We start from the raw sequence: 26,676 nt of genomic DNA, 5'->3' as shown, positions 1-26,676 counted from the left end.
ATCTTTTTAAGTGATACTGAGATGTGAGGAAGACAAATTTCACTAAAACAAAGGCATTTGAAAAATACTATTTTCTGATGACTTAACAAGAGAGAAGAAAGTTCAGACAGAAATAAAGAGGCACACAAATGCCTCTATTAATTCTATGAACAACCAAATAAAAATCTCAGTTTATCCACTCAGTAATAAATATTTATCAAACATATACAATATATAAAGCACTGAGCTAAATGCTTAATATTAACAATTATGTACGGAATGTCCCTTTATCCTCCTGTAATGCAACTGCATTATAAGATGAATGTTTGTTTAGATTTTCTCCTCAAATAAATAAAGGTTTCAACTTTTCCTAGAATATGAAATAATAATTTTTCCTTGGTCATGACTTTCTGGTTATATAGAAAATTTTTAGAACTTATTGGGAGATAAACTATATTGGCCAGCATCAGCTTTTTCAAGGGTAAATGAGCTACAGAATAACTTTAACTTCCACCATGACCAGATTAAATCCCCCACATACACACGACATGGGGTTGGGGGGAGCCAGGAACCCACGTGCCCTTCAGTTTCAATAAGAATAGTTGGAGCATACTGTTAAGGAATGCAGGAAGATGATCACGATCGTGTGATTTGGCAAGAAGATCAAGAACAATGGGACAGAAATATTCCAAATAACTTGGTTAAGTAACTTGGTTTCCACAAATACCCTTCCACATTAAATTACATATGGCTTGGAAAACTTGAAAACTGTCTTATGCCTCACTTCTGCCACTTCTGAGCTTGAAAACGAAAACTAAGACAACCTTTTTAAGGATTTCATTCAAAAGCAGAAATCACAGTCTGGACATTTAAGCTCACCAATGTGGGGTAAAAGACTTCTTTAACAATCAGCCAACGTCCTTTACCAAATAATTTAAAACAGGAAGCCCCAAATTTCCTTAAAACTTTATTGGTATCAATTTGCAAGAATTGATTGTTCCAATATATGAATTCTTTGTGTATATCTACTATTTCCTCTACAGTTAGGGCTAAACAGTTTTGAAAAATTGGACCACTTACTTCTTAAGTTTTGTTTCTTTCAATTTTAACATCCTATTTTTCCAAAGCCACAGAATAGATATCCTTCAATAAACAAGAATAAAGTGAATGCTGAGAACCAATTCTTCTGTCCAAGGGTTCAGGGAGAAAGAGTTTATACTCCAAGGCAAATAAGGGCGTGCTCACAATGATCAATATCACATTAAAGGAAATCCATAGCACATCAACAGAAAGAAGTTATGGCTCTGTTCAAGGTGAACCATGTTTTGGGACAGCCAATCACCAACACCAATCACCAGCCAATCACCATCTGTGTTTGGTATTCAGACAGCAAGAACAGGCAATCTCTTCACAGAAATAAAAGATGAGAATCAGCTGGCACTACATTCCATGGTGTAATCTCACATGCAGCACATGAAATAAAAGTTTTTAACAAAATGAAAAATAGACCAACTTACATGGCTCTCTGGCAATGAACTGAGGTACAGTGTTGGGCAGAGGAGTACTGGGGTTTGGAGTCCCTACTAGTTTGTTCTTGGCCATCTTCGTGTTTGCCTTAGCAAACTCTAGTCGTAGTGTTTGCGGAATTTCAGGATCAAAGCGGATGCCCTTTGGAAATAAAGAAAAGTGGAAGATGTTTTCATTTCCTTAGAGTCAAACCAGAATGGTGACAAAATAAACAACACCAGTTAAACCCTAGCCTATCAGGAAAAAAGGTCAGCAAGAGCTTTCTTTCTGTTTACATAGAACATACAAAACCTCACAACACAAATGTGTCCACAAAGGCAGGAGGATTTAGCTTATTCCACTGAAAAAGCTTTTCAACTATTCCTTTTATTCTTGGACAAAAACGTTTTGTACACCAGCAAATCACAAGTACAGTTAAAAACCTGGATAGATGACTACTAATAGGAATGAAAGATGTAATTGCAATACAATATAATGAAAATGAGACACTGGGCAACACTGGAATCTTGTCACCTAGGTCCTAGGAGGCCTGGACTCTGACCATGTTTTTCATTTCATTATCTATATATGGAGAAAAAGAATCCATCTCCCAACTTAGAGCTTTACAAGGTTAATGCAAGTATTCTGCATTACTCAGAAGTAGGAATTAAGCAGTTGATATGTGTACATAACAAATCATTAGATTGCAGTTAGCTTATGAATTACACAAAGTCTGAAGGCTTGATGTGGTTGTCTTGATTCTGATAATAGTGAACTTTCTAGCTACAAGGCGGACAAAAAAAGACACAATCCCCAGAGATGACAATAATTTCAGTTACTCTTGTCCTTATTATTGCAGTTTGCCTTTTTTAAAAGGATCATATTCAATAAGACAAATAACAAACACTATCAATAACAAGGATTAGGGCAAGGCAAGTTCTATTTGGAGCCCTTCCATTAAAGAATGCCTTTGTTACTAAGCATAACCAAGATCCCAAAGAAAACCGTTCAATGTCGTGAATTCTAGACATCAGCAACAGTGTCAAGAAGCAGATGGCACTATGTAATAGTGCCTGAATGCACACCCAAAATAGACTCATATCCAATGTTTGAGTCCTAAAAACGAGTATCCTAAGAACACAGGTTTTCCATTTAGTTTTCTAAATGTACATACACGGGCCCAATGGTCCCCAAATTTCCCTTGCTTTTTTCCCAATTAACTTGAAGAAAAACATGAGAATTTCCATAAGAAATGAGTAAGAATCTTATTCTGTAGACTAGGATGACTCTGAACTTCACAGGCTCAGTTTCAAAGATGTAAGAAGAGCTGAAGACAAGACAGTAACAGCTATAAGAGGAAATGGGGTTGGGGGAAAGAGAGGTCCTCAGGGAGTACAACAAAAGCCACAGATCCTGGACCCAGAGACATCTGGGAGTGGGTAGAATTTCTTCCCAAGTCTGATTTATTCATCCTCTGAGAAGAACCCAACTGAGGTTGGCAAAATGGGGGAGGAAGGTGGAGGATCCACTTGTGTAGACCTAACCAACAAAAGTGAAAGGGGTATCAATTTTGTAAAACATTAAGAAACTCTTTTTTTTTTTTTTTCTTAGTACAGGGGATTGTACCCAAGGGTGCTAAACTACTGAGTCACATCCCCAGCCTTTTTTATATTTTTATTTAAAGATAGGGTCTTGCCAAATTGCTTAGGGTCTTATTAAATTGCTGAGGCTGGCTTTGAACTCAAGATCATCCTGCCTCAGCTTTCCAGACTGCTGGGATTATGAGTGTATCACAAGAAATTTCTTTTAATTTGTCTTGGGTTTTGCTGTCTTAATTTGAGAAATTTCAATACTGTCTTTCCAAAAACATACATAAGGAAAGAAACAAACTTGCAGTGCTTCAAGTGGTATTTGATTCTGCCAGCTTACAGCATTTTACCCTATCAAAGCCACTATCACAACAGAATAAATATTTCCTAATATGGAACTGAAGAGTTGTATTCTTTGCTGGGAGACAAGCATAGTCACTGGCTGTCATTTAAAGAGATGTTGTAGAAGGTCTTGCACATTCACATTGCATCCTATCAGACACCTACAGTAGGAACATGATAAGAATTTCAGGCTATTTTCCCTGGCACTGAACTCCACCAATCTTCCTGGGAAGAATCAACTTTCCTGGATCACAGCCCACATCAATGTGAGGGTTTCAGCTAAGACCACTGGGGAATAACATTACAAGAACATCTTGGGACTTGTCTGGGATTCTCTGAGGCTTCTTCTTTTTTTTTTTTTTAAAGAGAGAGTGAGAGAGGAGAGAGAGAGAGAGAGAGAGAGAGAGAGAGAGAGAGAGAGAGAGAGAGAATTTTTAATATTTATTTTTTAGTTCTCGGTGGACACAACATCTTTGTTGGTATGTGGTGCTGAGGATCGAACCCGGGCCGCACGCATACCAGGCGAGCGCGCTACCGCTTGAGCCACATCCCCAGTCCCCTCTGAGGCTTCTATCCTTAAATAATGATGCAAATTCTATGCCTCAGTTCATTCACTGGCGTTGTAGAATCAAATGAAGCTCCACACAATGTGTTTGTTTCTTATACAACCTGGGTTGGTGGCTCACGTCCTAAAGCATGCTCCACTGAGTCTTCTCACTCCCTGCCCTCTTCTTCATACCCTTCTCTTGTTTGGGTTAAAATAATATCAACATCATGTTCCAAATCGATGTTCCAACATCTTTATTAAAAAAAAAAAAAGGCTCAGAAGTTAAAATGATCTAATTTGCTTGGCAGCTTATTCAGAGGCTGGAGGCTTAGAATACAAGCCACATTCCTCCAACATCTTTAGCAGCAATACCATATTTGGTAATCAATATCCTGCTCAAAGCTAAGTTTCTATCCATAGAGATTAGCCAAGTCCAAAATATTTTAAATGTTAAAGGATAATGAAGAGGAGACAGAGTAGGGCTGGGGAAGAGAGAATATACAAGTTAAGAGGAAGAAAAAAAAGGAGAAAAATGGGGGAGAAAAGATAGAAGACAAGGAAAACTAAAAGTCTTGTGCTTTTAATTAAAGCCTAATAAGATACTTCTCTGGCTACAGTGACTTCACATTAAATGCTGTCAGGGTGAGATAACTGCCAAATGAAAGGGGGAATCTGTGCCTTTCAAAATCAACTTTATTCCCTTCTACCTTATAATTTACCCAAACGTCTCATATGAAACAGAGAAACCTTCTCTTCCAAATGTAAATTGTGTTCTATTTACAAGAACCAGAAAGGACAGTTTTTAGATATAAATTATGATATTGAAGATTAACTGTTATTTAGAAGCAACCCATTCTGACTGGTTATAGGGACAGCCAAATGTCTTTTCCAACCCAGGTTCACTATTATCTACAGAGGCTGCACTCCTTATACTTCGGCATGGTGGAGGAAGTAAGAGAAGAGAGAAAGTTCACCAGGTGCTGTCAGTCCAGGAAAGCACTCAGCACATTTTTATGTAACAGGATGTAGGGAGGAGGCCTGCATAAGCAGGGTCGGGTGAGATCACAAAGGACCTTTTATGCCAAGAGGGAGGACTTTTCGTTGCATGCAGATCTAGATCCTTAAATGTTAGTGTATATGAGATTCAACTTGCTAAATAGAGTGCTGGGCCCTAGGCCCAAGTTTGATTCAGCAAATTCGGGATGGAACCCAAGAATCCGCATTTCTAAGAAATAGTACTACTGAGGCTGTCTGTGTAGGGAACACAATTAAGAGTCATCGTAGTCAAAGGGTAAGACTAGCAGTGGTAGGAAAGATGGACACAATGGAGAGCTTGGAAGCAATAACAGCCCTGGGAAGGGAAGCTAGGTGGACGGCTGCACCTGTTGGTCCTTCTTTTTTGGGAAGGGCACCTAGCGCAAGGTCTGTGTACTATGCCCTTACTTCTCTGATCATTTAAGGGACATATGCTGCCAAAAGTAATAAAACACATATTCTCTTTTGGGAATTTCAACTTTGAGTAGCCATATAGAAAGTGAAGGTCACCTCACCTCCTACTAGAGAAAATTGAGATCCTCACAGTACCTTGATGCTTGATGACAGTTTTGTTTGGCACAATAAACAGCGCTTCAATTCTGTGAGCTATCAGCTATCCCAGGTTGTTTACAAATGGTTCCACCATTAAAGTGAGTTAATGGTCCTTGAGTTTCAGGGACAAATGCATCATTCATTTAGAAGGGAAAACATGATAAAGAATGAGGCAAAGTGACATGTACTTATTGGATGTCCATGGCTATATTAGATTTTTTTTAAAAAACGATACTCAATAATGTTTTATAGTATGGACATAAAGGGGAGAAAGGGACCAGGTATGTGTGTGTTACATGCTTGCCCATGTATGCGAGAACGTGCGCGCGTGCACGCACACACATACATACAAACACACACACACACACACACACACACACACACTCTGATGTCTAAGTCCAGAAATGTTTATAATGAGACAACCAATCTGTTAATAGTGGTGACCTTAGAAGAAGGGGGTGCAGGAACATACTTTCGTACAATTTCTCACTATTTGAAATTTTTACAAATATGTTTAATTTGTAAAATTTTAATTTATATAATGCAATGCAGATTATTTATTTCTTTTTTTAAGAGACAGAGACCTGGAATTAGTAGTAGTTTATTAACGAGAGTTCAAGTGTCAGTATAGAGCCAATAATAGGCATACTGGCACAGCACAAGCAATTGTTGGTATTTTCTGTTTACATAAAAAAAGACAACAAAAACATTATTCTGAAATAACTTTAGACTTACAGAGAAGCTACAGACATTGTATAAAGAATTTCTGTACAACATTTGCTCAGATTTCTCAAATGTTAGCATATTACCACATTTACTTTATCATTCTTCTCCACTGTGTTTTCTTCTTACACACAAACACATACCAAGAGTTTTTTTTTTCTCCGAACTGTTTAGGTTGCAAGCATAAGTCCTTTTACTCTATTTCAGTTTGAATTCCTAAAGAATAAGTACATTTCTGTTTTCCTGATTCAGGACCTAATCCAGAGTCATGCACATCATTAATTCGTCATATCTCTTTATTTAATCTGGAAGGTTTCTTCAGTCCTTGTTTTCCATGACCTTGATATTTTTTAAGAGTACAAGCCATTTATTTTGTAGAATGTCCCTCAATTTGGTTCTAATTTTTCTTTTTAGATTCTGGTTATGTATTTGTGGCAAGATTATCAGAGAAGCGCTTTGTGTCCTGCTCAGTGCATCATAAGGAGGCACATAATGCCATTTTTGTCCCAACAATAGTGATATGAACTTTGATCACTTGCCAAGTTTCTCTACTGTAAAGTTACTAATGTTTTCCCTTTTTAACTAATAAGTATCTTATAGAATAATATCTTCAAGTTATAAAAATGTTGTTTCTCATCAAATATACTAGTAGTTTTAACATCAATTACTGATATTTTTGGTACCAGGGATTGAATCTGATTCTAGTAAGTGGTCTAGTAACCACTGGACCACATCCTCAGACCTTTTTTATGTTTTATCTTGAGACAGGGTCTCACAAGTTGCCAGGGGCTTGCACACTGTTGAGGCTGGCTTTGAACTTGCAATCCTCCTACCTCAGCCTCCTAAGCCTCTGGGATTACAGATGTGCATCACAGTGCCAGGCCTATCTGATTCTTACCTGAAGCAATCATTACTCTTGTGCCAATGGTGCTCTGGTAATCTCATCATTCCTTTTTTATATATCAATTTTCTACTCCAAGAAAAGCTTTTACTTCCACCCCTTTATCAATTAATTATTCATTTACATCAGTGCTAATACACCGAATTCTATCTTATTGTAGCCTCCCACCAATCAGTGGGTTCCACATCCACAGATTCAACAAACTGTAGATTGAAAACATCTGGAGGGCAAAAAAACATAGTATATATTAAACATACAAAGACATTTTTCTTGTCATTATTCTCTAAACAATACAGTAGAGCAACTATTTACACAGCATTTACATTATACCAGGTATTATAAGTAATCTAGAGGGCTGGGGCTATAGCTCAGTAGTGAAGCGCTTGCTTTGCAAGTGTGAGGCACTGGGTTAGATCCTTAGCACCACATAAAAATGAATAAAAGAAGTTGTATCCATCTACAACTAAAAATATTTTTTAAAAGTAAAAAAAATGATCTAGAGATAATTTAAAGTTTACAGAGGATGTGTATAGATCATATACAAATACTATACCATTTTCTATAAGGGACTTGAGCATTTGGGGATTTTATCTCTTACAGTTGCTAAGAACAACTTGTTTATTTTGGCGTTTGAATCATCCCAGAGTTGTGAATGAACGAACGTATGTGTGTGCACACATGCAAACACACATGGTCTCACACTAATAGCTATTTCTCTAAATAATTTAGATACATAAAAGTTCACACTGACAGCACCAAATCCAATCTAATACCACCATACTCTAGCCTTTTCCTTTGCATATTTATAACTCCTCTGATATTGAAAATCCTAGCTCTCATTATCTGCTACACATTAGCTTATTTGCACAGTACAAGAAGGTACATTAAGGCTTTCAAAACTGCTAACCAAAACCACAAGAAAAAAAAAGGAATCTATTAATTACAGTTTAATATTTATTTACAGGTTTTTTTTTAGCCTAAAGGCATATAGCTAGTATGTATATTCATGAATTTTGAGAACTGGAAGTAAAGCTCTGTGGTGGAACACTTGCCTAGCAGGCAAGAGACCTTGGATACAATCCTCAGCACTGCAAGAAAAAAAAAAAAAAGAATTTTGGGGTTTTATTTCTCTACATATCCCAAATACCTCAGTGTGGTTTTGTTATTCATATGAATTATAGTTAGATCCATTCGAGGTGGGGGGGTGTCTCCCCCATCCATGTTGTCTGTTTTATTTCTATGCATTCATTAACAGGTGAAACTGTTTCACCTTTTCAAAGTTGAGTTTTATAAATGCTGATTAGAGTAATGAACCCAGGATTTAAAAACCCCTATCCCCACCGCTGTGACTGCCTAAAATAATAAAAGTCTTGACTGAAAGCTTTCAAATCAAAGTCCTTAAAGATAATCTACTTAATTTTTAAATTTAATTTTCAATTTTAATTAAAATATGCTGAAATCTAAAAATAAAAAGAGATAACTGGAGCGAAAACTGCTATAATAAAACACTATAGTAAGAGGTAACTTCTTCACCAAAGCTGAGGGAGGAGAAATTCTCAAGTCTGAGTTAGACTTTTCTTGATGATTCTGGGTCAAGGAAACCTGCATGAAATCCCATTATGGGCAGATTCAAAATTTTAAGAACACTATTCCACTAAAACGGACCATATGCAATTGTCTCTCTACTGGCTTTCCCAGTCTCAGTACCTGGTTAATATCAGCCCTTCATTTGGTTTCTGGCTGTAAAATCCAGATCCTCTAAGGGCTCAGTTCTGAAATGCCTCTCCAGGTTTACCTAAGTGGAGACCACACTAAATATCCAGGGCTACTTCCTAACCTGCTGATAAGACTTGGACCTCCATCAGATACTAGCTTATCTCTCTGGTAATCACTGCTGACTTATCACTTGCCAGAGTTTCCAGGCTTTATGTCTTTATTTTTCCTAGGAGGGTAGTGATTCTCATTCTGGAAGGCATAATACTGGTAGTTGGAACAGTAAAGTGATTTCCATTCAAATTATCAGGAATTACCAAGAACTGAACAAAGAGTTGAATCCACAGTGCTGATTACTGTAAGCAATGGTAACAGAAAACAGAGGCAATATAAAACAGAGGGAGGAAGAACTATCCCACTTCTGAGGAGTAAATAAAGAGAACGTACTACTCTGTTGATGCTATGGAGGTTTGGGGAAACTTTAAATTCAAATTCACTGAGATCATGACTTTATTGGGCTTTAGTAAACTACTATATAGCTTCTCAGCAATGTCTTGCTGTCTTCCAAAATAAACTCAGTGCTCCCATACCCGATTCTTCCCCTACAGAAAACCAGAACAAGATAATAAATAAATCAATTAAGAGAATGATTCCTATTACCTATTTTAACAAATAAAACCCGAAAGTTTTCTAGTTGTAATAACATGTGGGGAAGACATGGGCTTGACAGTCAGAGACTGTAAGTGGCGTACTTATACTATTCTATATTTATAAGATTTCTTTTGTTCAATCACAAAAATGTATTCAAATCCTTTCGATGAGTGATCCAATGCTGAGTACTTTGTTTTACATTTCTATTTAACCCATCTTATGGTGATTTAATTGAAAATTTAGTGTTCTTATTTCCAAAGTTGCTATTAGCTATCTTTACAACAGCTTTGAGATAATAATTCACACACCCTAACATTCACCCTTTAAAAAAATTTTTTTTGCAGTTATAGATGTAGAATATGCTTTTATTTTATTTTTATGGTGCTGAGGATCAAACTCAGTGCCTCACATGTTCGAGGCAAGTGCTCTACAACTGAGCTACAATCCCAGCCTACATTCACCCTTTTAAAGAGTACAATTCAATGATTTTGTGTGTGTGTGTGTACTCACAGAATTGTACAACCATTCACTTTAGAGGTTTTGAATCTCTTCATAGCCTCAAATAACAAACTATACTCATTAGCATTACTCATTTCACCTGTCTCTGCACCCACAGCTTTTCTGCTTTCAATCTCTATGAATGTGCTTATGTATTCTGAATACGTCTTATAAGTGGAGTCATATAAAATATGGTCTTTTCTGACTGGCTTCTTTTACCTATAAATATAATGCTTTCAAGGTTCATCCATGCTGTAGCAGATCACATTACTTAACTTTTTAATTGCTAAGTAATATTCAACTGTGTGGCTCCACACATTTGTTTGTTCTTTCATTAACTAACGGGCACCAGGCTGTTTCAACTTTTTGGTTAAATAAGGCTGTCCTGTGTGTACAAATTTTCTGGGTAAACATATGCTTTCAATTGAGAGCAGAACTTGTGGATCATATGGTAATTCTGTTAACTTTTGTGAAGTGCCAAATGGTTGTCTAAAACAGCTAGGTAATGTCAATCCCACAAACGATGTATGAGCATCCCAATTTCCTCAGATCTTTGCCAGATGCTTGTTATCACCTGTCTTTTTAATTTTAGCTACCCTAGTAGGTGTGAAGCAATACCTCATTGTGGTTTGGATTTGCATTTATCTATGCAGTTATATTTTAAAATGCTTTGTAAAAAGGGTCAAGAATAAACGTTTTCTACTATTTTTCATAGAGCATTTTGGTCACAAGAAAAAGAGATATCATGGGGACAACAAATCAATAATACTACAAGAAAACAAAGCTGAAGAACTGACTTACATTTTATATATTAAAAACATGTTAGAAATATAAACTGTTATTTTAAAAGTAATTGATAGGTTATTTATATTAGAAACTAGGGGGTAAATGCATAGAGATATTCCGAGGTTTCAAAGGACCAAAATATATTTATTTATTTATTTTTTTTAGTATTATCAGCTTTCTCTTCTACAGGCATGATAAAACACTCAGATTAGAAACAGACTCTAGGCAAGGTATATGCTGAAGCCTCCCCAGGAATCTGTGAAAACAAGTGTTTCATTTAGTTGGAGCCTTAAATGATTGAATACAAACCCCTGTCTGAGGTATTGATTATAGTTTGCAGCAGGTTGGGACTCATTCAGGGACAACAGTGTGGAGGCAAGTTAAAGGAAGAGCTTCATGTCACACATATAAATAAAAAGGATGCTTTGACAACAAGAGGAAATAAAAAGAGAGGGGAAAGAGAAAAAAAATTTTCCAAAATTTCTTCCAACTCAATATTTCTGAAAATAAATGAATAGAAATTTTCTATAATTTATAAATATATCATTGTGTCAAAAATGAAAACATGATTCTCAAACATTTTAACAAACAAAACTATGTGAGGAAGCTGATAAATAGTATTAAATTTTCTGATAATAAGTAAGAGAAGGTGAACTACTTTAGGTAGGAAACTCACAAAATTTTAATACTGTGAATTTTGGGGACTTCTTAGCCTTGTAGTTCTCAACCACAGGTAGTACTATTAATTGCCTCCCTCCCCTACCCTTGGGGATAGGTAGAAATGCCCAAGGGTGTTTGGGAGATGTTACAGGACTGGCCATATTGACATTCAGATGATAGGAGGCAAGAATGGTAATGAGCACAGCAATCCCACAAAGTGTAAGAACTGCCTCACCTAAAATGCTAATAAGCCTCTTCAACACAGCTGAAGAAATTAAGATCCAGAAAAGTCAAGTAATTCACTTTAATTCCCAGGTAAGTACTGTAGAACTGTACCAGAATTCCATGTGCTGACTCCCCTGATCAGGTGTGAATCTAAGCACCCATTACAGTCCTGTGAAGTTCTTTATTTCACAAATACCACATTGTTTTCAGATAATAATCGAGGTTATTGTTCACTTTCCACTGTGCTAAAACTTAGGTAGATGTGGGTTCCAACAAAGAATGAACAAGTGAGGGAGGGAAAGAATCCATCACATGTAAACTGTATTTCATACTTTTCCTAAATAAGGATATTGCTTGCAGAAACATCAGGACTGTTAATACAAGAGTCTGTGTTGCTGGGTCACTGCCCATTCAGAAACTATATCAGACCAATTACGCCTTGTTCTTTTTCTTAATCCAACTACTTCCAAGTGCTTGCCCTGGCTTCACCTTAGAATAATCTGATTTAATGCTCACTGTCCTCCTTACCTGATCTAGATTCATTTGAAAGTATGTGTCCCTATTAGTAAAGTAGCTTTCTTTATACTTAAAGAATATTACTCCATATCTAGTCTAGACTGTTTCTACAAGTTTATCCTTAAATTCAAGTATATGTGATTTCTCCTGATAATACTTGTAATAATATAAGGCCTCTGAGTGTTAAATAACAGAATGAGTCTGGCCATGATAGAGAAGCCAAATCTCACCCCTTATTAACTATCCTGGTTTATTATATTTCCTAGTGATTCAGCCATTTTCTTAAATGCAATGTATCCTTGGCTTTGCTTTTATTTGTGTGAACAAACTTTGTCATTCAAACTCACATTCACTTACCACTAAGCCTGACTCCTATAGTGAAACTTGTACATTAAGGATATATCTGTTCAAACAACAAAATGTGGAAAACTTCATTGTTGCCCTCTGGGTCCAGAAGGACTAGAAAAGCAACTCAGAAATGATAGTTCTAACTACTTTCAGCAGAGGCAGTGAGCAAGCTATTGCTCCAGAACTACCATTACCTATAATAAATTTGTAGTGAAAACTATAAAGGAGATACCCCAAGTTAGGGTCATGAACAATTTTATGGAAACTCCTTGCAAACAAGAGGTTTATAACTTTGGGAATTAGCAGCATGGGATTTGAGGTATGATTGCCTGGACTCAAACAGTATCCCCACTGATGACCTTGGATATGTTGTTTAACCTTTCTATGCTTCAGCTTCCTCAGGTACATACTGAGACAGAAAACAGCCCACACCTTATAGGATTGATTGTAAAAATTAAATCACTTCTCTCTGTGAATGGTTAGATTAAAAAAAGTGACATCTGATAAACACTAATTCCCTGTAGCCCAGTGCTTTTTAGCTATGAAGCCACTACTACTCCAAATAGGAACTGCTAGGGTTTCTTTCTCCTTTTGCCTTTTTGGAGTACTTCTGTCAATTTTGAAAAAGAGAAAATGGAAGCAGGATACCTGAGCTGTCATCTAATGTGCTGCTGTGTGGTTTCATTGCCCCCATAGAAGCTAAACTGTGTCCTGCTTCTCAATTCTCTCAGTTCCCAGGGTAGGAGTAGCTCCTAGGGGCCTGGTTGGTAACTTTAGAGACTGGATCCTACAAGAACTAGGCAAATGTACTTTGCAAATTTTTGGATCTTCATCTGATCTGATCATCCACCCCAGTTTAATTAATTTCTTTTCCACTAAAGTACATTTATTTTTTTGTTGGCTAGCCAAGCTTGCGTACATAAACATGTTCTAGGAGAAACTGCTTTGTATAGGATGACTATAAAGTCATGACAGGGTCTTTGAAGAGCCTATAAACTCAATCTTTAACATGTCAACAGAATAAAAGTCAGACAGAGTTTATTTTCTACAGGGTTGAGAGGGCATGGTTGTTTGAACTTTTGCCTCTATGTTCTCAAACTATCCTGAAAAGGGTGATTGAAAGACCTAGACCCTGACAATGATAGGAAGGGGCTGTTTCCCAGTCAAGTACAGTCAGTTATCCACTAAAGCATTATTTTATAGTGAAATAGTGCTTTAGTGGACAAAATATCTTTGAACTAGATAATACTACATGGAAAGAAACATTGACAAGAGTGCAGACAGTACTCTTTTTTACTTAGAAATCCTCATGTTAACATTTTTATTCTGAGGACTTTGAAGGTAAACAGGATCAACTACTGACAAAGGAATATCTTGGAAATCTTTATTTATGTTTTCAGAGGACACAACATCTTTGTTGGTATGTGGTGCTGAGGATCGAACCTAGGCCTCATGCATGCCAGGCGAGTGCACTACCGCTTGAGCCACATCCCCAGCCCTATCTTGGAAATCTTAACATACAAATATCAAATGTGGCTGGGGCTGCTATCATTATATAGCCCTTACTGTGTCCTCAGCTTTTGCCTCATTGCTGCAACAATAAATAGACCCACAAGCAGTTGTCTTTCCCCTTTGTATGACTGCATTTTACTCCTGCTACTAACATTCAAACAAATGGCACTCCTTTTATTGTGTGTGTGGTGCTGGGGATTGAATCCATGACCTTGTGCATGTGAGGCAAGCACTCTACCAAATAAGCTATATCCCCAGCCCACAAATGGCACTCTTAAAGTTTAAAAGGAAGTATGAGCTAGAGATCCACCTCAGTGGTAAAGTGCCTGCTTAGCATGTCCTAGATGGATCCCTAGCACCAAAAAAGGGGGAAGTAGATCCCAGGCCACAATTTTCAATTTAGTTAAATTTGCCTCTGAGAAGATCTTGCAGTTGATATGGGGAAAACCTATAAACTTTTAATGGTACAAATCTGGAAACCAGTGAAACACCAGAAACAACTTCATTTGTTTGGGAAACCAACAAGAGGTTCTGTTCAACCAAACACTCCTAGTACTTCACCACGGTCTTAGGGGTGTCACAACAACCATTTCAGAATAGCCTAAAGAAATATAGGGTAGAAACCATGCTCCATCAGTGTGACCACATAAATTGATTTCCAGATGATGAACTTCATCTGCATAAAGTTCAGATTATTCACTTAAATCACAGCCTTATTCTTGGTCAGTCTATATATTACCTAACCAGCACTATCTAGAAAATATAGGCCTTTGGTCACATAGTATATGTAATAAAAAAACAAAAGTGTTTACCATGTGACAATTCATTGCCAGTCACAACTTAATCTCTTTCCTAAGTAATGGCAAACTGACAGCATCACTTTTCATAAAAGCCACATATGTTCTCATACAGCTCATATAAAGCATATAGCCCAGAATTAAACTGGGAAGGGATGAGTTTCAAAATACTAATTTCATTTCCAATTAGTGAATGGATTAATACAGGTTCTTCAGATACAATTTTTTTGTTTTTGTTTTTAAGATAAAAAGTTTACTGGTTTCAAAGATGGTGTTAGCTCTTCATGGAAAGGATTATACCTCCTAATTACTGGAAAGATTTACATGATTTTGTATCCAACACGTTTTATGTTCATAACAGGTAAAATAAGACAAAGGATGCATATGTGGAAGAAAGTGCTTTATGGCTTTAAAGATGTTAAGTGACTATATGACAATATAAAGAATCTAAGAATTATAAAAGCCAAATGTGTGTCTATGCTGAAAATCATATGAAAGATACTTGTGCAGCAGCAAGACCGAGAACATCCATTTAACACGCTCTTCTCTTTTTTTAACTTAACCTAAGTGCCTGCTAGGTCATTTGGGGGCCCATTTTAACTTTTTGTAAATGCTTTAAGGATTGTTCTGCAAAGTTTACTTTGAGCTTTTATTAGGACTGGTATAGAAGAAAAAGAGGCAGGGAATAGCAGGGTAAAACAGTGCTGACATAAACAAACTCTACAATTGAGAAAAGACAGTTGCTTAAACTTTCCAAAACCATTTTGAGAAGACTTCCATTTAAAGAATAGGCACAGACCACAACAAGCCTTCAAGTACATTTTTATAGCTCTGTTTCTGGTCTTTTTTTTTTTTTTTTTTGGCAACAACCCCCCCCCCCACTTCCCTGCAAAGCAATTTAGTGAAGGCTCCCACACTGTGTATAATCAGTTAGGTAATATTAATTGACACTAAATATGAACAGGAAGTAGAACACATTTTAGTTACTTATTTTCAAGTTGTACAACCAGATAATGAAAGTTCTGTAGAAAGAAGAAGCTATTACATTAAAAAAAAATTTTTTTTGTAGTTGTAGATGGACAGAATGCCTTAATTTTTCTTGTTTATTTTTATATGGTGCTGAGGATCCAACCCAGTACTTCATGCATGCTAGGCAAGCGCTGTACCACTGAGCTACAGCCCCAGCCCAAGCTATTACATTTTAAGAATTGAAAATGTAAATGTCAATGGCAAGAGTTGTCTGTACTATTAGTTGACCCTCAAAATCATTTACTAACACTAATACAGATATTTATTCCATAATAGAGTGGGAAGTAGGGAATGGAGAGGAATCTCTGAGTGAATACAGAAAAACATATTTCTGTATTTAAAAATGGTAGAATTTGTTTCATAAAACTAGTTTTTAAAACCTCTAACACAGACCATGAAATAGTGTACACGCTCTTTCCAACCAAGAATCTGGAGCTTAGGCATGAGTGAGCTGAAAAGAATGTAAACAGTCAAGTCTAAACTTCGGAAGTTCACTGCAAAGTACTTCCTGTGTTGTACTGGGAGCCAAAATGAAGTGAGGAAAAATGCATCTCACCTCTGAGAAAACTTAAAATCAGTGCTCTTGCTCAATGCTGAAACAACACTGCAAGACCACTTACTGGTGATTTGACAGAGCTGAGGCTGAAATTCTTCCTTTCTGCAAAAAAGACTGTCTGTACAACAAACTCAGGAAACTCACTGTCTGCTGAACAAAAGTTTATAAAAAATGGATATAAACAGAGAGTCAGTTGGAGTTTGAAATGGAGAAGGATTTGGACAATTAATGAGGTACAAATAAAGGGGAGATGAGGAAGTCTTTGGCTTAAATATTTTACAGGCTTGAGAAGATTTTTTTAATCTTTATTTATTTTTTTAGTTTTAGGTAGACATGATATCTTTATTTCACTTTTAGGTGGTGCTGAGGATTGAACCCAGTGCCTCATGCATGCTAGGTGAGCACTCTACCACTGAGCCACAACACCAGCCCCAGGCTTGAGAATATTAAGGACAAAAGTGCAACCATGTTTCCCCCAAAGATTGCCAATGAAGGGCAAGCGAATCAACTGACCATTAAGCATAAGTCAGTGTTCAGAAACCAATGGAATTTGGGATTCCAAATAAATTATTTTTAAAATATTCTGTAGAAAGGGTAAAAACCAGAATTCTGTAAAGGTTTTTACCACCATTAGTCATCAACATATTAACCAATTATCGAATATGAATAGTTGTAAAAATATCCATTTCTTTAATTTGATTTTCTTACCGTTTCAGGTAGGGATTATCAACAGCATACTGAGGGGACGAAAACTGAGAATTAAAGAGTCCCAAATCAGTAAGTCGCGGTACCTGGATTTAAACCAAGTTGAGATAGATATGCGATGATCAATTTCAGAGGGGCATAAGATTAAGAATTATTAAAAAACAAAGCAAAACTGTTTATCAAGAAACTCTGGGGCTGTATGTGTCATGCATTAAGCCCTGAATACCCCAAAAAATAAAACTGATTTCCTTGATGCCCTCTTATCCTCAGTTTTGAGATTTAGTATCTTTTTATAGCTGTAAACTCACTAATGACCCTAATGTTAAGCACAAACACATAAACTACTTTAATATATCAAATACACAGGGTGTTTTTAGTATCACTAAATTAACATGAAAAAAATATTTAAATATAGCTTTGAGTATGCTTTCAGAATCTGGTGGACATCCTTACAGGTAAATCAACAGGGCATGAAAGATTTAAAAAAATCAATATTTTCTTGTGGTAGTTAGCCAGGCTATCCCTACACACCTAAAAGCCTTTCTTCCATTAGTTCTGGTAGTTTTTTAGCATTCTAACATGTGTAAACAGCCAGATTCTCTTTCATAATCAGTGTGTTTGCCATTTTCATACAGATATATCTGTTTTTCCTTCTATGCAATGAATGGTTTTATTTGGACATCATTACATTTGCCTTTAAGTAAATACCATAACTCTATGAAAAATTACACAGCAATATTTCAGGTTGGTTCTATTTTTAATTACTACTTTTGAAAGTCTATGTAGAAATAATGCTTTTATATTTTGCATAAATATACTTTGTTTGCTCCTGTGTTATAACTTCACACTTGAGAATATGATGTGTATTCCTTTCCATCTAAACACAGAAAATTTCATATTTTATATGCCACAATGATTCGTATACAGCTGGGGCTGTATATCAGTGGTACAGTGTGTGCCTCACACTGTGAGGCACTGGGTTCGATCTTCAGCACCACATAAAACTAAATAAAGATATTGTGTCCATCTACAATTAAAAAATATTTTTTAGAAAATTTATTCCTAGTGGCTTGGGAGGGCAGGAGGATCTGCAAGGTCAAAGCCAGCCTCAGCAACTTAGTGAGGCCCTAAGCAACTCAGTGAGACCCAGCCTCTAAATAAAACACAAAAAAGGGCTGGGGATGTGGCTCAGTTGTTAAGCACCCCTGGGTTTAGTACCCTGTACATCTGTGTATTTTTTTTGGGGGGGGGGGATGGTGGTGCTGGGGATCAAACCCAGGGCATCATGTGTGCTAGGCAAATACTCTATCACTGAGCCACATCCCCACTGTGACTGATGTCTTGTATGGCAAATAAAGTAAAAAATGGGTTAAAAAACTCAAAATGAAAGAGAACCATGGGCTGCCAGTTTAAAGCAGGAATTTTCCACCCAACTGCTATTCTGCAGAAATTATTCTTTTTTAATTTTAAAATATTAATCTTAAAAATTCACTTATCACACAATGTCTGGCAAAACAAAACAAAACAAAACAAAACCGCTTAGATCCTTTTTGCAATGTTGAGGTTACTCAAAACATTACCGTAGTTTTCAAAATGTTTTCTATTAAAACACTAAATTTTAAAGGAAAGATTTTAGTCTGAAAATGAATACAAGACAAGCTTTTTTTTTTTTCTTCCAGATCTGGCATTAAACAGCTTAGTAATATTCATTAGAATTTAATTTTATATCTTATTCTTCCTGATCTTGTATTTTTAAGACATTTTTTCATATTCTAGAAACTTTTAGTCTCTCAACCTACTTACATTATACCTAAAAAAATCTTTACTAAGTGTTGGGGGTTTAAATCAGTAGTAGAATGTGAGTCCCTAGAGGTTGGACCCCTAACATCAAATAGATAAATAAATAATCAAAGAGCTGGAGATGAAGCTCAGTGGTAAAGCACCCCTGGATTCAATCCCCAGTATCCACACCCCACAAAAAAGTATTTATAAAATGCCTATAAAATTTCAAGAAAAGCTTAAAATTAATTACAAAGGAAGAAAATACTTCATATTAGATATACTATCCTATCTGAGTATAATAATTGAAAAATGTCCTGTCAAAATACATTATTCTACTTTGTCAGGGATAAATCTCATCCTACTCCCTAAGATTTAAAAATATTCTAATGCATTCCATATACAGGGATCCACATAGATTATCCTCATAGATTACTGAAACATTAAGTCACTTTTAGACTACTGAAACATTAAGTCAGTGTTAGAAGGAAGCTCTGTGGCCCTTAGCCATTGTGATGGTGTGATCATTCACTAAAAAGGTAGAACAAAAATAGTGATTTAAAGCTACAAAATGTGCTGCTCCAGAAACATCAGTGATGTGGATGGCCTGCAGAATCATAAGGTTTTGGTTCCAAAAGTGGCTTGATATTTAGCAAAATATAAACAAAAGTTACTTTCTCTTTGCACTCTGTTTCATAGATAATGACTTTATTTTATACCTATAATACAAGGAAATTTGTTTCTTATCATTTTCTGAAATATCTAAAGAACCATGGAAAAGTACAAGATCAAATGAGTACAATGATCAAAATGTTGTTCAAACAATTTTAAACAAGTAGATCTTTAAAAAAAGGCCACAGGAAAATCTGAGAAGTTTCACATAGCCATGTTATAACTGATTAACTGTTTTACCTAGAGAAGAGATGGATGGACTTGAGATCTCCACATATACCTGACATTGGAATATACATAAGTTTATAAGTGAGACCCTGTGGTTCTTTCTGCTCATTTCCTCAGGGAAAGGATTATTCCTAACATTTCTGGCTAGTTTTCCATCTTCAAACTTAACTTAGAATTCCTTTTACTAATGTTATACTTTCTAGTTTCCTACTAAATGCTTAATGATTCACTTCCTCTTCTTTAGGCAAAGACTAATTGGGAATTTAAGAAAGTCTGCATACCTAAAAATAAAATACGTCTTCATTTGTTTATTTTTCAGTACAACTTTTAAATCATGCAGTAATAGCATCCAAAAACAACCCCAAAATGCAGGGCAATTATAAGGAGATCAGAGAAAAGAAAAAAAGAATATTTGGACAAATCTTAGTACTACATAATCACATGCTGGACACTTGTTATCTAGTGTTTTTTGTTTTTTAAATTATATTTGGGCTATGAGTCAATTTTGGTGGTTTGCTTTTTGTGCTAAACCAATTTTCAACTGGGGTAGGGAAACAGCTAAATTAAGCCCCTAAGTGTGTAGACATGTTGAAAAAAAAAGAGGATTCAACAGCCCCATATCACAGGCCTAGTCCCCAACCCTGTGACGTCAAAGAGTTGCCTTAAAAGTTTGTACTTAAGAGCAGTTATAAACAGATTTAACAGATAAACACTAGATCAGACTCATGATCTCATCTGGCAGTCCTGCATATTTCCCATCCAAAAGTCCCAGCTGGGTTCTCACTGATTGGGCCTCTTCAACTTTGAGCAATAGAGTTAAGAGAAACATAGGGAGAAAATTTAAAAACTGATAAGAAACATACTGACATGGTACCTAGTGAGAGGAGGAGGGCTGAGATAGGCCATCTGGATACTTATATTTTTGAAAAGTTTTGTTTAGTAGAAATAATTCACCTAATTCACAAGCTGTATAAATATTAAGATCAAAAGTCCTAACTTGCACAAGCTGTCAGGAAAAACTGAGATACAGGAAACAGACAGGCATGTGTCTAACCAGAGCCAAAAGGTCTCTGCAGGGCCAGTGCCTCCCTCCACTTCCCTATTATCCCTCTGCACTCAAGAGTGTGTTCCAGGACTGGATGGCTCCATCTTTTGGCTATGAAAGTAAATATGTTAATGGTATAGGCTACCTTTAGACTAGTGGCAAATATGTGTTCTTACAGATTTCCCTTTGACACTTTGAAAGTGAATAAGATACCCATTTCAAAGATGAGAACTCCAGCACTTGTTCTCAACTGTTCAGAAATTTGGTAGTCTGAGAACTCAAGTTATTCAACATAAATTATGTACAAGGCTGGAATCATTGTTGTATAAGTAATTGCAGTGTTAACCACAGTGCAGGAATTTATAAAGATGAAAAAAGTTTGGGCTGGGGATGTGGCTCAAGCGGTAGCGCGCTCGCCTGGCATGTGTGCGGCCCGGGTTCGATCCTCAGCACCACATACCAACAAAGATGTGTGTCCGCCGAGAACTAAAAAATAAATATTAAAAAAAAAAAAATTCTCTCTCTCTCCTCTCTCACTCTCTCTTTAAAAAAAAAAAAAAAAAAAAAAGTTTTCCTGATGATAGCAGTTGGTTTCTTCAACATTTGACACTACCCAGTGTTTTTTTTTTTTTTTTTTTCCTTTTGGCACTGGGGATGAAACCCAGGGAGATTTTTATCTCTACGCTACAACTCCAGTCCTTTTTTATTTTGAGATAGGACTTCACTAAGTTGATAGCCTATCCTTGAATTTGTGATCCTCCTGCCTCAGCTTTTCCAATTGCTAGGATTAAAGATGTGTGTCACCATGCCCAGCTAAAGTGCTTTCTATTTCTAATACATCTTTTCTTACAAATTATTAAAAGTTTTTCTAAATTTTTTTTGCTACACTGCTGAACCGATAAATTTCTTCAAAAACCAAGACACAGTTATATAGTTATATATTATATTAAAATTAAGAGGAATTGAATATAAGTATACAATGAATATATGTTCAGTTATATATGTAAATTAATATAGATACATATTGAATATATGTATATATACATGCATATATATATATATTTTTACACACACACATATATCCTCTTAATTCTTTTATTTATTATAAAGTCTTCTTCGCTTTGGAAGTTAAAGGATGGCCACCCTTTTCCTCTTCACAACAAAACTGTTTTTCACTTCTTTATCCCAAACTCTGTTTAGGTCTTGAAAAAATACCTTTCCTTTACATCTAATGTTATTAAATGAATAATCCATGTGTCTGTCTACTTATTAATAGATAAAACAAGCTGTTAAGAGTAACACAATTCTATTAAATCAGAACTGCCATCACAGAAATGTTACTAATCTGTGTTAAATATTTTAAATCACATAGGATTCCAAAAGAAATCAAATTTACCATTGAAATCAGTCAGATACTATTTATCAAGAACAACTTTAGGGGCAGGGGTTGTAGCTCAGTCAGTGGTAGAGCACTTGCCTTGCACACATTTGATCCTCAGCACCACATAAAAATAAATTAATTAATTAAAGTTGTGTGTCCCTCTACAACTAAAATAAAGAAAGAAAGAAAGAACTTCACACCTTTAGAATAGTTGTAAAATTTAAAATAAAAAATAACAGATACTGATGAGGATATGAAGAAATTGGAACCTTCATACAATAATGGTGAGTTGTAAAATGGTGCCACCTTTATGAAAATCAGTTTGGCAGCTATTTTTTTTATTTTTATTTTTTAGTTGTAGATGGACACAATATCTTTATTTTTCTTTCTTTTTTTTTTTTTGATTTTTAACACATTTGCTTCTTTATTTCAAAATACAATATCTTTATTTGTTTATTTTTATGTGGTGCTGGGGATGGAACCCAGGGCCTCACTCATGCAAGGCAAGCGCTCTACCACTGAGCTACAACCCCAGCCCTTGGCAGTTATTTAAAAAGCTGAAGATACATTTGCCATAAGGAATGGAACAGACACTTCATAGAAGAAATATAATCTGTCAACAAATACACGAAAAAATGTTTAGCATCTCTAGCAATTACAGAAATGCAAATTAAAACTACACTAAAGTTGGGCGCAGTGGCACATGTCTGTAATTCCAACAGCATGGGAGACTGAGACAGGAGGATCGAGAGTTCAAAGCTAGCCTCAGCAATGGTGAGGTGCTAAGCAACTCAGTGAGGCCATGTCTCTAAATAAAATACAAAATAGGGCTGGGGATGTGGCTGAATAATTGAGTGCCCCGCCGAGTTCAATCCTCAATACAAGAAAAAAAAATTGCACTGAGATTTCATCTCACACCAGTCAGAATGACAATTATCAAGAATACAAGTAATAGGGGTTGGGGATGTGGCTCAAGCGGTAGCGCGCTCGCCTGGCATGCGTGCGGCCCGGGTTCGATCCTCAGCACCACATACCAACAAAGATGTGTCCGCCGAGAACTAAAAAAAATAAATAAATAAATATTAAAAATTCTCTCTCTCTCTCTCTCTCTCTCTCTCTCTCTCTCTCTCTCTCTCCTCTCTCACTCTCTCTTTTTAAAAAAAAAAAAGAATACAAGTAATAAATGATGGTGAGGATGTGGGGTGAAAGGTACACTCATACATTGCTGGTTGGACTGCAAAGTGGTGCAACTACTTTGGAAAGCAGTATGGAGATTCCTCAGAAAACTTTGAATGGAACATCCATTTGACCCAGTTACCCCATTCTTTGGAATACACCCAAAGGACTTAAAGTCAGCATACTACAGTGACATAGACATATCAATGTTTATAGCAGCTCAATTCACAATAGCTAAGCTATGAAACCAGCCTAAATTCCCTACAACAGATGAATGGATAAATAAAACGTGGTACATATACACAATGGAAAACTACTCGGCCATAAAGAGAAATGAAATTATGGCATTTGCCAGTAAATGAACAGAACTGGAGACTATCAAGCTAAATGAAATAAACCAATCCCCCCAAAAAACCAAAGGCTGAATATTCTCTCTGATATGTGGATGCTAACTGACAGCATGGGAGGGTGGAGAAGAGAAAAAAGTGCATTGGATTCGAAAAAGAGGAATGAAGGGAAGGGAGAAAGGATGAGAGTAGACAAGACAGTAGAATGAATCGGATGACCAGTGTTAACTCCACATCATGTACAACTACAAGAATGGGAAGTTTATTCCATGTATGTATAATATGTCAAAATATATTCTGCTCTCATGTATAACTTCAGAACAAGTAAAAAATTTAAAAATATATATACTTAATAAAGAAAGATGCAATTACTGTATGACCCAAAAAATTCCACTTGTAGATATATGCCCAAAAAGAACTGAAAAGAGAGACTCAAGATAGTTATATGCCAATATTCACTGCAGTAACACAATAGTCAAAAGGTAGAAAAACTGGCCATCAATAGACAAATGAGTAGACAAAATATGTACATCTATACAATGGATTATTCCGTTGTAGAAAGACAGAACATTATGATTAATGCTACACATGTATAACCCTCATAGTGAATATTCAAAGAAAAAGCCAGAAACAATAGGATAGATATTTCAATATTTAAAATAGACAGATTCATAGAGACATAAAGTAGATCAGAGTTTACCAGGGACTTGGGGGAAGGGAGAATGAGAGATAATATTTGATGGCTATGATGTTCTGCTTGAAAATGTTTTAGAAATACATAGTGATGATTACACAATATGGTGCACATGCATTTGTACACTTTGAAATTGTTACAATGGCTAATTTTTACAATTAAAAAATACAACAGAATTGGACATTATTACCCTGTGTGCATATATGATTACATGACCTGTGTAACTCTATATCATGTATAACCAGACAAATAAGAAGTTATACTCCATTTATGTAAGATGTGTCAAATGCATTCTACTGGGCTGGGGATATAGCTCAGTTGGCAGAGTGCTTGCCTTGCATGTACAGGGCCCTGGGTTCAATCCCTAACACTGCCAAAAAAAAAAAAAAAAGTATTTTATTGTCATGTATAACTAATTAGAACAAATAAAAGTATATTAAAAATTTTTTAAAGAACAAAAAAATACAACAAAACCACTGAATTTTAACTTTATATGTGTGAATTATATCTCAATAAAGTTTTTTTTTTTGTTAAAATAGAAATTAAAGATCACTTAGAACAATGAGTATAATTGAAAGCAAGGCAAACTACTTACTAGCCTAAGCAATTTATAGTTATAAAGGTAATATGTAGTCATGTATACAGTTTGATTATATCAGACTTCTCTAGTTCTGATATAACAATTTATAGTAGAGTCCAAGGTAATATCTACTTAATAACAATAGGGAAGGAGAGATATGAAACGAATGACATGTATATAAGGAGTCCACAATTTAAGTACTTTAGATGAGCAATTTCCAATACCACTGTTATAGAGCAACTATAAGTAGCAATCAAACTTAACTCTGCTAATCTGAAGTGTTAACTACAAATCATTCTTATTTGTCAAAACAAGATTTCTACTGGGCAACAATGGCAATTAAGGAGTCCTGCCAGTTGCCAAAAATATCCAGGTGGTGTAGTCCCACATCTGCTCAGGGTTCTTCTTCCTCTTTCTTTTTAAAATCTCCACAAACCCGAATTTTTTTACTATATTGGCTAACTTCAGATGTTACTGTATTTGATTTGCCTTTCAAAATTATAAACAAATTAAAAATATAATAGGGTTCTTTAGATTATCAGTTTCCTCTTTCATTAGCATGGAAATTAAAGAACTGACTATGGAAATTATGTATGGGTCAGATATTTTGCTGTCAAGTTAAAGAATAGGTGAGGTTTCCAATCATGTGAATTAATGAGATTATGGATAACCTAAAGGGAAGTATATGTTTGTGTAACCCCCTAATAAAAATTCAGTAGTGCCATTTAATCTAACCTATATGTCTTTCCAAAAGATGATCACACTGATTAAAGCACAGTCTGAAAATGGAAGAAAATAAATGGTTTAAAAATCAGTCATTTTGGGAAAAAACTATAACATTGAAGGGATTTCTAAGGCACACAAGACCACAAATAAATCACACACAAAAGTTTTATGATGTCAAGAAACAGTTTGGCCAGGAACTCAGTAAATACCCTGAGAAGCTGAAAGCCTGGGCTCATTACAATACAGGTAAATATGAGGACCTCCCCTTAGACTCAAAACAGAACCAGACCTATTTTATTTCAGGTTCTTCCCAAGTAGTATTAAAGATTAGGGGACAGTACACTGGTAATTATAAAGTTTGCTACCAAGGAGAAGAGAGAGCTGAGAAAAATAACCTATAACCAAAACTGAAGACCAGTAAAGCAGGGATCTGGAGCCACTGGCCTAGGGGCAAACCAGCTTTAACACCTCTATTTCTGATGATAACCCTCAAGCACCAAGAAAAGATGGTAATTATGTTTGTTGTATTCAATTTAGCATGGCAAGGAAGGAAACATGGTTTTATTCTATTATCATTTAAACATTAAAACAATAAACTTCAGTATTTAAAAAAAATCAATTTACCCCTTAAGGAAACGAGGCAATGTTGCCTTTATAGATGACAGGTCACTGCAAAAGTCTATCTTTATACACACACCAAAAATAAAGCAAGGCAAGGGGAGCCCATTCTATGATGGGGATTCAACTACTGTTACTTCCTTTATGAGAATAATGAAAAAAATATTTCTGTATTTAGAAAGATGCTCACCTGGTTAGAATAAAGGAAAACACTGCATAAATCACAAAATGTGCACCTCACACACACACACTTTTGCAGA

General features: G+C 35.8%; 1 protein-coding gene across 7 annotated transcripts in view; it reads right to left on the bottom strand.

Annotated features, from left to right (window-relative positions):
• RBPMS (RNA binding protein, mRNA processing factor) overlaps positions 1-26,676 on the bottom strand; it is a 171,984-nt gene that overhangs the window by 65,527 nt on the left and 79,781 nt on the right. For all 7 annotated transcript variants that reach the window (XM_081269466.1, XM_081269467.1, XM_081269468.1 and 4 more), the window contains exon 5: positions 1,497-1,647. In XM_081269466.1, coding sequence (XP_081125592.1) covers positions 1,497-1,647 — 151 coding nt within the window. The remainder of the gene's footprint in view (positions 1-1,496; positions 1,648-26,676) is intronic.

Source organism: Spermophilus citellus, assembly GCF_964194105.1.
Source record: "Spermophilus citellus genome assembly, chromosome: 16".
Lineage (NCBI taxonomy): Eukaryota > Metazoa > Chordata > Mammalia > Rodentia > Sciuridae > Spermophilus > Spermophilus citellus.
Note: the sequence above shows the minus strand (reverse complement) of the source record. Positions and strands in the feature narration are given on the sequence as shown.